The sequence below is a fragment of the Calliphora vicina genome, chromosome 3 (assembly GCF_958450345.1).
Source record: "Calliphora vicina chromosome 3, idCalVici1.1, whole genome shotgun sequence".
Classification (NCBI taxonomy): domain Eukaryota; kingdom Metazoa; phylum Arthropoda; class Insecta; order Diptera; family Calliphoridae; genus Calliphora; species Calliphora vicina.
Window position 1 is genome coordinate 92,941,795 of NC_088782.1, and position 14,401 is coordinate 92,956,195.

The window sequence follows — 14,401 nt, forward strand, 5'->3', positions numbered from 1 at the left end:
GTTCTATTTTCTATTTGCTTAAATTTTCATATGAAAAAACGTACTTTTAATAACGTTTTTCTTTATAACTGCTGAATTAATCGAGTTTCCATCGAATTTTTTCTGCACGAATATAGTAGAGAGTTTAGTTGTCCTCATACTATGGTCTTTTTGAATTTTTAACACCGCGATCTTTGATGGAATCTAAAATTATGTTGGACTTTGAGTAGTTTCAATATTATGGGCAATTATGTGTATAAAATTTTTGATAATTTTAACAAATTTTTCAATTTTTAAAACGCGATATTTTTGAAATGGAAAGGGTTTCCGATGAAAAAGTCATTGATTTGAGGAACCCTTTGGAACCGTAATATGTGTGGTAAATATTACAAATCACAAATTTTTGATAAATAAATAGATATTTTGACAAACTTAAAATTAATTATAAAATATGCATATGATATGAGACAATTTAATGAATATTTTGATTGCAATTTTTAAGATTCGAATTTTTAGTGTCCTCTATTAAGACATTTTACTGTACTAGTACGAATTTTGGTGAAAGAATGGCAATACTGCCGACATGAACTTTTAACAAAACATGTCAATAAAATCATAATTCAACTGAGCAAGTTCAACAAAACAATACATTGAAATAATAAAAAAGAAATTGCAAGACACACGAGTGGGCATGTGCTGCATGCATGTTTCTATCAAGGACCTGAGAAAACAACACAATAAAAAAGAAACAAACTTTACAAAATTAGGACATTTAAAATACTCGTATCAATGTTATTTTCTTTTTTTTTGTGAAACATTTTCATTGTTCAGAACTTTGTCATAAACAAGAGCAAATCTAGCGCATGTAGCAACAAAATGAAATACACATACAGACGTATATATTTAGTAAAATAATGAAAACCAATATAAATTTAAGTGAATATTAAATATACACTTTAAATTTGATGATTCGTTTCTACTCATATTTTTAGTGTAACCAAGTCTTATAAACATAATGAATATTAGTTTTAACGGGCATATGATCCCATATCAACGGCAGACAACTGCTTGCAATTAAATAAAACAACATGAATAATGAACAATTTCTTCCTTTTTCATTTGATTTTAGGTGCTAATTCATGTTTTCGGTTCATTCTCCTTTAACTACATGCTTATATTTACACAAGGCAAAAACAACAATATTCTAAATACTGAATGAACAAAATTTAAATGTATCCGTCTGTGCAAAAGAATTTCTACGATAATTCATGAATAAAACAACAGCAGACACTTGAGATTCTAGCAAAACGACAACAGCAGGAGCAGGAGCAGTGGCAGCAATAGTTGCAATAACCAGAAAAGCAGGCATCAGACAAAGACAGACGGACGGGACAGATGGTATTTTTAAGAGCGGCAACTAACACTTGCAACTCAAATTGCAATAACCAAACCTACCAACACACTAGCAACTAACTAACAACAAGCAATAAAACTTTCATAAACACGCCAAAGTAATTAGAAGGAAACTTTAACCCAATTTGCATCTGCACTGAATAATACATATATCAACAACTGCAACAAAAATAGCAACTAAAAAACACAGCCACTCACTAACATTTACATTCATAAGCCAAACACTCGGCCAAACACTAACTTCTAGAAGAGAGAGAGGGAGAGAGTGACGCAGAGATTATAAGAAGGAAGTAAAATTACAACAAGTACAACACTAACAAATATAATAAACTATAAACAACAAGAGCAAGAACAAGGAGCTGCAGGAAGCAAAACCAACAAACAAATTTGGGACAACCCCTGCTGGCCAAAGTGCATGGAATTTTCATGTGATTTAGGAAGTGCGAACGTGGGCCGAAGCCAGAGATAACAAAATGCAGAAGGAAAATAATACAACAATAGAAAATTGCCAATATGTGGGCCCATATCGTCTGGAAAAAACACTCGGCAAAGGACAAACGGGTACGTACTCATACATATGCCAAATTTACAAACAAATCTTTTGCATGCACTTACTTACAGTTGCGCTAATAAATATTAAGAAAGCCAATACAGAATGTTACAATATATTCAACTGTAAGGTTTTTTACATTAATTAGGATAGTTTTCTCTTTCAGAATCCAAGGTTTTTATCACCAGTTATCGTTTCCGAAATTTGAAAAAAATATATAGGAAAATTTAAACTTTTCAATTTTTTCCCGGAAAACGGGAATGAAAAACCTTCATTAATTAAAGTAAAAAGTAAAGAAAAAATGCATAATTTTTTCAAATATTTAGCTTTTGTTTTGAAGCATTTGTACAATATAAATTTGGCCATTGCTAGCTATGACCTTTTCGCATCTTTCTGGCAACATATGAATTGCGAGCCAAACCAACTGATCATCTTTTGGGGCCACCAACGAATCAAACCAATACAGGATACTCTGTTTCAAAGCAAAGCGTATCCCAGAGAGTGCGTTCTGCATCGACCGAAACAAATTGGGTGAGGCAAAACTTCACAACAAAATTATATTTGCTACTCTATTCCTTATTTTTCTAAATAACCTTCTACATCAAACTTCCAACCCTATCTATTCTTTTGCAGATGACAGCAACATTTCCCATTCATACCACAGGACAACAAAATCGAAAAATTTTTAGAGGCTTTTTAAACCACTACACAATTTTGATGTATTGTGGTTCCAGAAGTACAAATATGGTACAAAATTAAAATTGTGAATTTTTTTAGATATTTCTCCACATAATTTATGATAACTCAAAAAGGGTTAGTCCGTATTATTGAAGTAAACTTAGGAATGTTAAAATTTACATAACCTTTAACCTTTTTATATATTCCGCTTTAATCAGCTCAGTAGTTTCGAAGTTATAATAATAAATTGAAGCAAAAAATATACATATTTTTTACGCGAAAATAGCAAATTTTTGTGTTTTTAAAAACTCATGAAAAATCGAAAACGGCAGAACTTGTTCAGGTTTATTACTTTGTCACAAAGCCGTCTATAATAGCAACAAAATGAGATATCGAAGATAAAAATCGATTGGTTCTTTTCGAATTTATTCACAATTAAGTGAATTCGCTCATTTTTACAAAATTTAACTTTTTTGTTTGATATACATAAAATTGAAGAGTTAATGTTCTTCTTCCGATTGATTGAATTTTGAAAACATTTTCCACATGCTATGTACAAATCTTCACGTATATATTGCTTTTTAATCGACTCAGTAGTTTCGGAGTTATAATAACAAATTGAAGCAAAATATATGTATATATTTTTTTTTTGTTTAAAAAAAATCATGAAAAATCGAAAACGGCAGAAATTGTTTATATTTATTGCTTTATCCCAAAGCCATATGTAATAGGAACAAAATGAGATATCGGTCATAAAAATCGATGGATTATTTTCGAATTTATTCACAATTACACGCGAAATCGTCATTCAAGGTCTCTCGGCTACAATTCGTATGATACCCAATGTCGCTGCTTTTGGATGAATCCTGCTTCTCGGAAGCGTTTTGAAATTGATGCATGAGTAGCACCTTATGATTTTGCATCTTGTAGAGTTTTCCAACAATCTTCGTGGAGTAAAACCTTCAATTCTTGGACTTCAAACTTTTTTGTCTGACCTTTTTCTTCCCAACCCAAAATTCAAATAAAGAGAACCAACATAATCAAATTCATTTGTATTAACATAAAACAAAAAACGCATTTTAAAATAATTTGCTATTAAAAAAATTAAACTTCATATTTGTCGGAGAACAATATTTATACCCCACACCACCATAGTGGGGAGGGTATAATGCGTTTGTGCAGATGTTTGTAACGCCCATTAGTCTAACACCCACCTTAAAGTATACCGATCGACTTAGAATCACTTTCTGAGTCGATTAAACGATGTCCGTCCGTCTAGTTGGCTGACTGGCTGTCCATGTAAACCTTGTGCGCAGAGTACAGGTCGCAATTTTGAAGATATTTCGATCAAATTTGGTACATATTATTTTTCGGCCCAAGGACCAAGTCTATTGAAACTGGCTGAAATCGGTCCAGTATTTCTCCTAGCCCCCATACAAATGTCCTTCCGAAATTGGGCTTTATCGGTCATAAATGTTTAATTTATAAATGTATCTCCACAAATACATTTACAAAATTCATGTCACCAAATTTTGTTACGATCGGTCCATAATTAGTCATAGCTCTCATATAGACCCGCTTCCGAAAATCACTTTAACGTGCATAAATCACTTAAAAATATTGGTCTACTTACAAAATTCAACATAGTAAACTTTCATATAGACATAAATCACACGACCTAATTTCGTGGTGATCGGTCCATAATTGGTCATAGCCCCCATATAAGGCCCACTTCCGAAAATCACTCAAATATAAATTATTGAAATTTTAAAAGAAAAATGTTTTTGCTGTTTTACTTAGTGTAGGGTATTATATGGTCGGGCTTGACCGACCATACTTTCTTACTTGTTTTAATATTGGTTGGTTTTCGTGGTGGTTCACTGCGTGCGAACAATCAAGTAGAGTCGAAGGGAACCCGTTTTGACAAGACGACACCACTCGTCAGATGTAATGACGTTTACATCGCAATGTATTTAAAATATGCACAAAAAGTCGAACAAAAAGTCAGTAGTTCATTGAGTTTAGACCGGCTACCTCACCAAGGTTGGTCAATGTTGCCCATGAATTTATGTCTCTTGACACTCAGGGCTGGGCAATCGCAGAGGAAAATCGTTTCCTATTTTTCCCTAGCTACGACAATGGCCGTTAAAAGGCGATTTGTACGCTTGCCTAACGTCCAGTGTCCGGTTAAAACTGACAGCAACCTTGATATATCCCTTCAATTTCGGGTTATCAGTTGCATAGTACGTTTTTCGTTAAAAGATGGCCACATCAACTTGGTTACCCTACATGTGTCTAAATTACACCATCTATTCTCAGCCTTTGTAATAAAGTGTCTGAAGATAATACCTTTAATAGTCCCTAGTGGAATTGCTACTGAGACCGCATTGAAGATATCTAAGGCAGATCCCATTCGAATTAGACACCATACTTTCGACTTAATACAAATGGTTTTTGTTTTTAGAAATAAAATGTTGACAATTTGTATATTAAACGTTTAAATTAGTTTACACACTTTATGTGTAAAACTTCAATTTATGCACAATATATGTAATTTTAAACATAAAATGCCTATCTTCTATATATATAAAAATGAAATGGTCCATGCATGTAATGTCATCACGTGAGAACGGCTGGAGCGATTTGGCTGATTTTTTTTATTCGATTCGAAATTTTCCGGAGATGGTTTGTAAAGAAAAAAAATTAAAAAATTCCGGCTAAAACCGGCTTTTATTGCATTATTTAGTTTAAGAGGAGACTGAGTCATCTCAACCATGTTGTTACGGATATCTAGGATTAGATGATACTTATGATTTCCTAAATTAATCCTTTATATATTTCTCAACACAGATGGTTTTAAATTGGTTCATGTTTATTTTTTATTGCTTTTTATGAAGTAACATATTTCATTTATTCGATTTTATTTTAGTTCTGTTTTTTAAATAAAATTAGTAATACACAATCAAAAAATATGAAAATTTAAAAATATTACATATTTAAAAAAAAAACTGTTTGTAAAACAAAATTTATGTTAGTTCAATATTTCTTATCGAAATTAATTAAGTTTAATTGTTTGTTTTACAGTAATTCTAATTATTATAGATATAAAGAGTTAAAAATTGCATAATCGCAGATTTTTTGCGTTTTTTGATCGTTTTAAAACCTGAATACAGTTTTTTACGAGGCACACCCATGGGACTCTTTAGAAAATATTGGTTTATTGCGTGAATTCAGTTTTTTGACAGAGGGGCCGTGGAAATTTTGAAATGCCAGCATTTAAGGGACCACTTGAAAATTTCATATTTTCCACTAATTGTTAGTAGTAAAAATGGTCAAAGATAAACAAAAGATGTTGCGGCAACTTATTGAAGTGATAGAGTTTAGATATTATTTAAATGAATTTTTGTAAGTGGAAAACTAAATACTTTTATCTCAACACATTTTGCTGAGCTACATCGAAGTTATTTCAAAACTACAAAAGTTTTCAAAACTGAACGCAATAGTAAGATTATGACAAGGGCTATCCGAAAATCGAGTGGACCCATAAAAAATTTCGCAATTTGCAGATTCAAAGGACAAAAATGAAAATCCTAGCAAGAAAGACAATTCTGTATAATTTATTTTAAAACCTAAATCGGTTAGTGAGCCTTTTAAAAACTTATCTTCTAAAATTCGTGAATATCGCAAAAAAATGTCTTCGGATTTTGTGATGTCATACCAAAAACTTTCGAATATTTTTACATTATACTTTTACTTCATAACATTCTAATAGTGCCAAAAAAAGGCTTATTTTGCTTACATTTGCCTATACAATTGTGTGCGAAAGTCAGATTTGTAATATATTTTACTCCTTAGAAAATGTCGTTCAAAGTCAGTGGTTTCAGCTGCACATATGCAGCAGAAGGTGTTGGAATTTTTGAAAAAAAAAAAAAAATACACCGTTGTGATCACTGATGAAAAAACCGTCGAAGCCCTTTATTAGCATAAGTTTCATTTATAAATTTTCTAAAAGTATGAATACTATGAAGTATATATAAGTACACAATTACTATCCGTCCTATATTTCTATTATTTTAAACTATGTTGTATTTTTATACATATTAAAATACACATATAAATATATATGTATGTATGTATATTAACTGATGTACTGCAACTTACATGCATAAAGCCAAAAGTGCAAAGTTGCTGCAACATTTAGATAAAGAATATAAATTTTAAAAAAAATGGGTGTATTTTGTAACAAACAGACGAATATTTCACACACATTTCTTTCATGTTATATTTGGTGCACTAAAAGTAATTAAAGTAACTTGCAGCAAATAAATATTTAAACATTTGATTATCTTTGGCACTTAAATGAATATTCAAGGACAATAAATAGTGTGAATAGTGCTCAAAGATTTAATAGTAAATTCTTTAATATTATACTTCCGAATTAAAAGAAAATTGAATTTTAATATTCTTAGCTTGAATTTGTAGCAAACTTTACATAAAATCCAATGTAATCCTTAGAATATTTAGTAATTTCATAAATTCCAAAACAAACCTTATTTGTGGTGAATCTCGATAATTACAAGGGATAAGAGGTAATTAAATTTATTTTTATAAAAAATTAATAAGGCCGTATGACCGTAAAATCACTCCACTTTTACTGTCATTTCCTAATTGAATTTTAGTTTGATTTTCAGATTACCTTGTATGAGATCTATTGTCAGTAAGATTTCTGTGTAATCTAATTTTTTAAAAATACTTTTTACCGGGAATACATTTGGAATAAAGTGGAACGATTCTAACCAATTTCAGTTCAAGTTAATGCGATATGGGCATTAACTAGGGTATTCATTCAACTAATGATCGTTCGATTAATCGAATAATTTCTTACGAATAATTATTCGAACAATTTATAATCCGAACAATTTTATGTAGAATAATCGAATAAAACGAATAAATGTTCATATATATTTAAATTTATTAAATTGCTTAAAATTTTTCATAATTTCAAATTTAAATAAGTAATAATGACTCACAAAAATTGTATTTTTTCTGTAATTCGACAAATAACTAAAGACAAAGGGACTTATGATCACTGTAGATGAATGTTCCGATAGCTCCTTCTATAAATATTACTGCAAGAAGTTACAATTCTAAAAACCAGTCTTTCGAAATTTTTAACTTAGGACTTGAACCAATGAAAATAAATGGTACGGAATAAAATATTTGTTATTTAGCTGGCGAAATATTAGAAGAATCGCAATTAATAATCAAAATATTAACTTAGATTAAAGTGGAGTTGAATGTGATGGAGAATGTGATTTTGAAACGGTCGTCGAAAGTGATATTAAGGATGACATTTATAATGATTACATTGAAATAGATGATGGCCATGATCTTAAAATATATGTATATAAGTGATGTTATTAACCGCGTACGTTAGTGTTGCAAAATATTTAATAAATCGAATGATAAACACAAATATTGCAAACTAACGTTTTGTTGCAAGAGTTCGTCATATACATGATTTTAAACATTTTTGACTGACTTCAAATTACCACGTTTACTGACAATGAAACTTTGGACAGATTCCCTTTATTGTGTAATTCCCCAAGACCACTTTATTAAGAAAAGATTCGGCAACGTTGATAGAGCTTGATGTATAATACAATTTGTTTTAAATAATTTAGAAATAGTGAATAATTAATTAATTTACTAAAGAATTAGTTACTCAATTTAAACCTCGAATTAATGAACGACATAAAAAAGTTCTTAATACGTTTATATTGTATTTTAATTCACGTTTATATTGTATTTTAATTCAGGATCATGTCCAACTAGCTCAAATTTTTTAAAGCATAGCTCCAAAACGGAAACTAAAGGGTTTGCTAGTCAATTGTTTTGTAGATTGTTCGGGAGTTAATCTGATCAGAATATTTCTGTTGAAAATTTAATGATGGACTTTGTTTTCGAATGTTTTTTAACATTATTAATACTTGAATTTTTAACTTTAACGTTATTTTTTGTTTTGCTTTAACAATAAAATATTAAAAACCCAACAACAAAACTTCATTCTTTACTTTTTTAAAAAAATTTAAATTATTCGAATAATTTGATTAATTTTAAACGTGTGATCGAATTATTCGAACAAGTTGAAATCTCTTATTCGAATTATTCGTTTTATTCGAACACGAGAAAAATCAAATAATTCGAATACCCTAGCATTAACTAATGTTTGATTTCTTCAGCCGAAATTCTTTATTATCAATTGAATTTCTGTTGATATAACCGATAAGTGCTATGCGTGCAAACGAATTTTCTCTGTTCACATATCACTGATGTCAAGTCCATCAAATTCTTTGTTTTTCATACAAATATTTGAACTGGGTCCGCTCCAAGGATCCAGTCACGTAGTGTAATCCAATTGTATAAATACATATAACAACAGCACACTTTGAAAGTGAAAAGCCAGTGTGTAACACAAAATTCTTTAAAATTATTGCTAGGAGTTTCTTTTCACATATCCTGGTTGAATATTATTTTGCTTATGAATTAGCTAGTAATGTGAATGTACAAATAAAGTAAACGTTATAAGAATGTAAATAATTTTACATCAACGGTAATGTTATACGTGCATACATCGTTGCTGTATTTGCTAAAATGAGTAAATTAATATCATAAGGTACGGTCACACATGACAAATATTTACCCAAAAAAGCATAACCACTATTTTTAGCACAAGTTTGTTTGACGCTGTTTACGTTTGCAAATGTTTTGTAATAGTAAACACCAAAAAACATGAAACTAAATATATTGTCATTTGATCTAATTAAAAAAAATATTTTTCAGTTAGTGGTTACGTCTTTTATGTCAAGTATTTGCCATGTATACTGCACACAGCTGTGTGTTATTAAATTGTTATTTAAATAAATATTCATATGGGCAATTCCATTATGTCGCACGGGACATTCGTACACATTTAAAGTGAAAAATAAGTCAAAATAAATAGAATTTTTAGTTTGACAAAAGGCTTAATTTATAGCGCTTAACTGGCCCCATAATTGGTGCTAAATTTGATTTTGGGCAAGTTTTCATTTTCAAGATAATTGCAAAAAACCCAGGAAAAAACCAAATACAGAAGTGAATTTCGCGGCCAACCATTCGAACGCCAATTTTCAGCGAAACCAGAGGCAATACTTCAATGTGACTAATTTTAGAATGCTGTGCATTGATGTATCTTAAAAATGGTTTTTATTTAACGCAAAAATTAGTTATACCTTTTTTTAAATTAATTTTAATCATAATATTAATGTAGTTTCTATTGCTTTTTTACGAAATAATATGTAAACAAGCTTAGTATAAATGTTTTTAAATTAACAGAAGTATTCAATGTATTTATTTCAATATAATATCAACAAACTAAAAACGTAAGACAAATATTTAGTACGAATAAGCACCTGTCTATACTTGACAAATATTTATCATAAAAATAAATGACGTTTGTTTTCAAAACAAAGTTGTCTGAGCAAAAACACTAACAATTTTGTCATAACGATGCAATAACACTAAAAAATTATAATTTTTTATCTTGACAGCCATTTTGACGTTTATCATTCAAAAAATTTATCAACATAGGCCAAAGTATTGTATATCAGTAAATACAATAAAAAATAAATTTAAATGAAAGTAGTTTCAAGAATATCAAACGAATATTTTTTCCAGAATACGCAGTTCTATCCGCTTTTCCTTCTTGCCCATTGCAACAAAAGTAGTCCAACTGGGCTATACCTGGAATGCTTTTCACTTCTCTCCATTTTTTGTATAAATTATATAACAAAGAATGCTTTTCAATCTGATAAGACGACAGAAGATATAATTTTACCATATCTATGTGATGTTGTACATATTTACATCATTTATTTCATTCATGTAAGAAAAAATAATTTTAAAATTTTTAAATTTCACTCTTACGATGTCGCACGGGACCAATTTTATATGAGTACCAAAATCATAAATGTACTTATTTTTCAGTAAAGTTTCTTTTATTTTAATTGTATTAAAAATCTCTGTTTGGACTCAATATTTGATAATCTTTCTGCATGTACTTTCGACGCACTGATACCAAATGTTGTTTTTCAATTTCGCACGGGACATCGAAATATGTGATAATGTAAAGCAAAAACTTACAGTTATTTACAATCGCATAGTTTCTTATGCATTCTATTTTGAATCTTTGTACCCTCAGGAAGATTTTAGATATCAAAAGTCAATACATAATGTCTGTCTTTAAGAACTTGTATCAAAACAAAATGTGCATTATAAATATTCAAATCAGAAAAGTTGCCCTTGGTCGACTTTGCATTCGAATATCTCGAAATAGGTTATGAATAAATGGAAAATTTCTGTAGATTATTTCCCTATGAAAATGGGATAAAACAAAGTGTTTCAAACACTTTTAATTTTCTTGTCTCGGTGGACCTTTCGGTGGAAGTACCCATATACATTAAGGTGGTTCCAAAAAAAGTTATGGGTGTTCACGACTAATGTTTCTCTAAATGTTGGAAAATGCTGGATCAAATGATAAGATGGTCCTCTTTTAAAGTTTTTATGATTTTATTCATATTTCTCTCAAAAGATACATGAAAAGCATTGGTCTTTGAAAGACGATTTCAATGCCATATGGGTTATTCCATATAATCGTACGTGACATTTGTACGAGTATAGAGTGAAATAGATTTTGCAAAAATAAAAGTATCTGAATGTTCTATATTTGGTCTTTATGTTCTATATTTGAAAATAATAAAAAGTTCTTTCGAAACATTGTTGTTCAAAATATCGAGCGAAATAAGGGTATGTATATTTTACGTGACATTAAACTGAAGTCATTTTGAGGTATGTTCATGTAGAAATATCCGAAAATTTTCGAATCGTGAGAGGCGTTATGTTTTCTTTTAATTTCTTATACTAAACGAACAATTTTTCCTTTACAATCCGTCATATTTAAATAAAAACAATCTTTGGATGATTTTACAATAAATAAAATTTAATACCGTACGTGACAGATTTTTCTCTTATAATAAAACAATATATATTCTGTAAATATATGTATACAAAAACTAAAAAAATTAATGGAAAATACACATTCGGTTTCAATAAACAATTTTATAATAGCAAATAAACAATCAGAGTCAAATTCATTTCATACTACATGCTAATTGGGAGCTTAGTTTTAACCGAAATTTTAGCCTAAAACACGCCAATTACATTAAAAAATTAAATATGGTCAGTTTAAACTATTATTTTTGCCAATAAAATGTTTTAATAAGCTCTAAATACTTACACATAGTAATATTTTAGTGTTTTCTCCTATTCAAAACATCTTGAAAAAAAAGTATTAAGGGTTTTTGGGTTTTCAGTATTGGTAGTCATTCTCGTGGAATTGCCCATATATAAAATTATCATGGAAGTCCAAAAATATTCGACCTTCTTATCCTTTGATTCAGCTGACCAAATTTTGATTAATGGTCTCTAAAAACAAACTAAACTTTCATTTTAGATGGGAACATTGAAAAAGCTTTTATTTTCCTTTATACAAACGCCCTAATATACATATGTACACAGGAATCTTTTTACAAATTTGCTAAACATTATATACTAGACATACCTTTTTATAAAGATATTTAATATAATAAAAAAAATAATGTTTGTATGCATTCACAACAATTTCATTACATCCTCCTTTATGTTTTGCTTTCATTACAGGTCTGGTCAAATTGGGAGTTCATTGTGTAACTGGGAAAAAAGTGGCCATTAAAATAATAAATCGTGAAAAATTAAGTGAATCTGTGTTAATGAAGGTGAGTTATATATATATATATTTATAAATACAAATACTATGAACAAAAATCACTTTTATTTATGCGTAAACAGCTAAAGTTTGACTTGAAAATGGTTGTTAAAACACGTGTCCTAATCAATCGACCTCAGCAACAACTAAAAACATAAATATGTCACCATGTTGTTCTCAAACGAATTCTTGTACTTGCAATGTTTTCAAATTTCTTTATCCTTATTGCGTGAGAGATCAAATAAACTTGAGGTTTAAATGTCGCCATGTTTTATTTTTATCACGCAATCCAATTAAAAGTAGTTTACCTTGTCCTCTATTCCACAACCACTGCCAATCTAATTCAAACCAAAGCTTTCCCCATTCTCTGAAAGAAATTTCCTTTTAAGTTTCCGTGTGTTGTTGTTGTTAGTGGTTGTGTTTTAGTTTCCCTTTCCCTTAAAGGGATATTAATTTTCTTATTTAGTTTTCTTTACTTTCGATGTGTTTTATTACTCTATCCTTTTAATTGACTTTGTAATTAGTTTTGGTCAAGTTAATATTTATTGGTGAATACAATTTAAGATATCCATAGATATTGAGGTGTGTAAGAGTACATGGAGATTCATATAAAGAGTTGTATGTAAATACATACTTTACAATAAACATAAACAAAATCACTTTCTATTTCATTAATATATTGAGAAATTAACATTTTTTTAATTTTATATTTATTTATTGGATCTGCCTTATATCATTAGGCCTAACAATAAGTATTTAAATTTTATAACTAAAATTAAAACTAGTTGATCTCTAACGAGAGCATTGAATGATAAATGGACCTCATCTTAGCGGAGTGGTTGATCTCCTCTACGAAGCCTTGATCTGGTTTGGCTATGTGCGAGAAGCCGAGCAAGCGGATTCGGGTGGCATTATAGTTTCAGTATATATTTATAACTTTCTTTCTTAAACTCATCCTTCACTAGTGGTACTTCCAATTCCCTGTGGATGTTTTCATTTCTTATGTACCATGTTGCACCCGTGATGGTCCTATGAATTTTCGATTCCAATTTTCCAATTTGTTGGGAAGACGCTTAGTCTTATGATCGCAGAAAAAAGTTCAGATAGGAGGATTATAGCTATATTCGTAAGATTTTTAATCATGGAAGGTGTAATTTTGTTAGATTTTTTTGTATTTATATTATTCTTGATGACTTGTCGAACGTCCTCGGGACTTATTCTGATTTGATCATATGTTGTTTCCTAAACAGGAGGAACCTCTAGTACAAAATTATTGTTGGGTGGATTTGGCTTAAATGCATTACTCACTCAAAAATTAATGCTTTGTCGTTGGCATTTCTTACCCAATTACCTTCAGCTTTTCTTAAGGGACTTTTTTTAAGTGGATTTCCAAAGACAAATGGTTCTCTTCAGTCTTCTGGTACCGATGGACAGCCTCTTCTTTGCAACAGGATATCTATTTTGTTGCTAGTCTCTTCTAAGCTTTCTCTTTTCGAGAAGTAATCGTTCAATATCAGAATTGGAAATAAGCATTTTTGGCTTTGTAGGGATTTCGATCTTTTAATGATCCAGAGCCGAGGTAATTAATGACGTGAAGTCATTAATGCATTCGTTTACTCACTGTAAAATTTCCAAATAAACAATCCAATCGAATGGAAGTTGCTTGCATATATTCTTTTGAAAATTCATCTAGGGCATAATGTTTTAAGCGGCTTTTAATTAAGATACCAGTACCACCATGAGCTTTACCGTCAGGATGATTTGTGTTATGGAATGAAAATCCTGGGATATTAAAGTTGTATCTATTTGTAAGGAGGTCTTTGTTCATCATAAAATTATAAACCTCATGTTTATGTTGGTTCAAACCGTTTGAATTCCATAAATTCACAAAACTCATTTCTGTAAGAAAAAAGCTCTCAAAAGCTCTTGTATTGAGTTTT

The 14,401-nt window shown here is 29.9% G+C and overlaps 1 protein-coding gene across 1 annotated transcript in view; it reads left to right on the forward strand.

Annotated features, from left to right (window-relative positions):
- Nucleotides 1-1,574: 1,574 nt before the first annotated feature.
- Nucleotides 1,575-14,401, forward strand: part of sff (sugar-free frosting) — a 36,692-nt gene continuing 23,865 nt past the window's right edge. Inside the window, exons 1-2 of the mRNA XM_065503931.1 lie at nucleotides 1,575-1,953; nucleotides 12,377-12,471. Coding sequence (XP_065360003.1) covers nucleotides 1,866-1,953; nucleotides 12,377-12,471 — 183 coding nt within the window. The 5' untranslated portion in view covers nucleotides 1,575-1,865. The remainder of the gene's footprint in view (nucleotides 1,954-12,376; nucleotides 12,472-14,401) is intronic.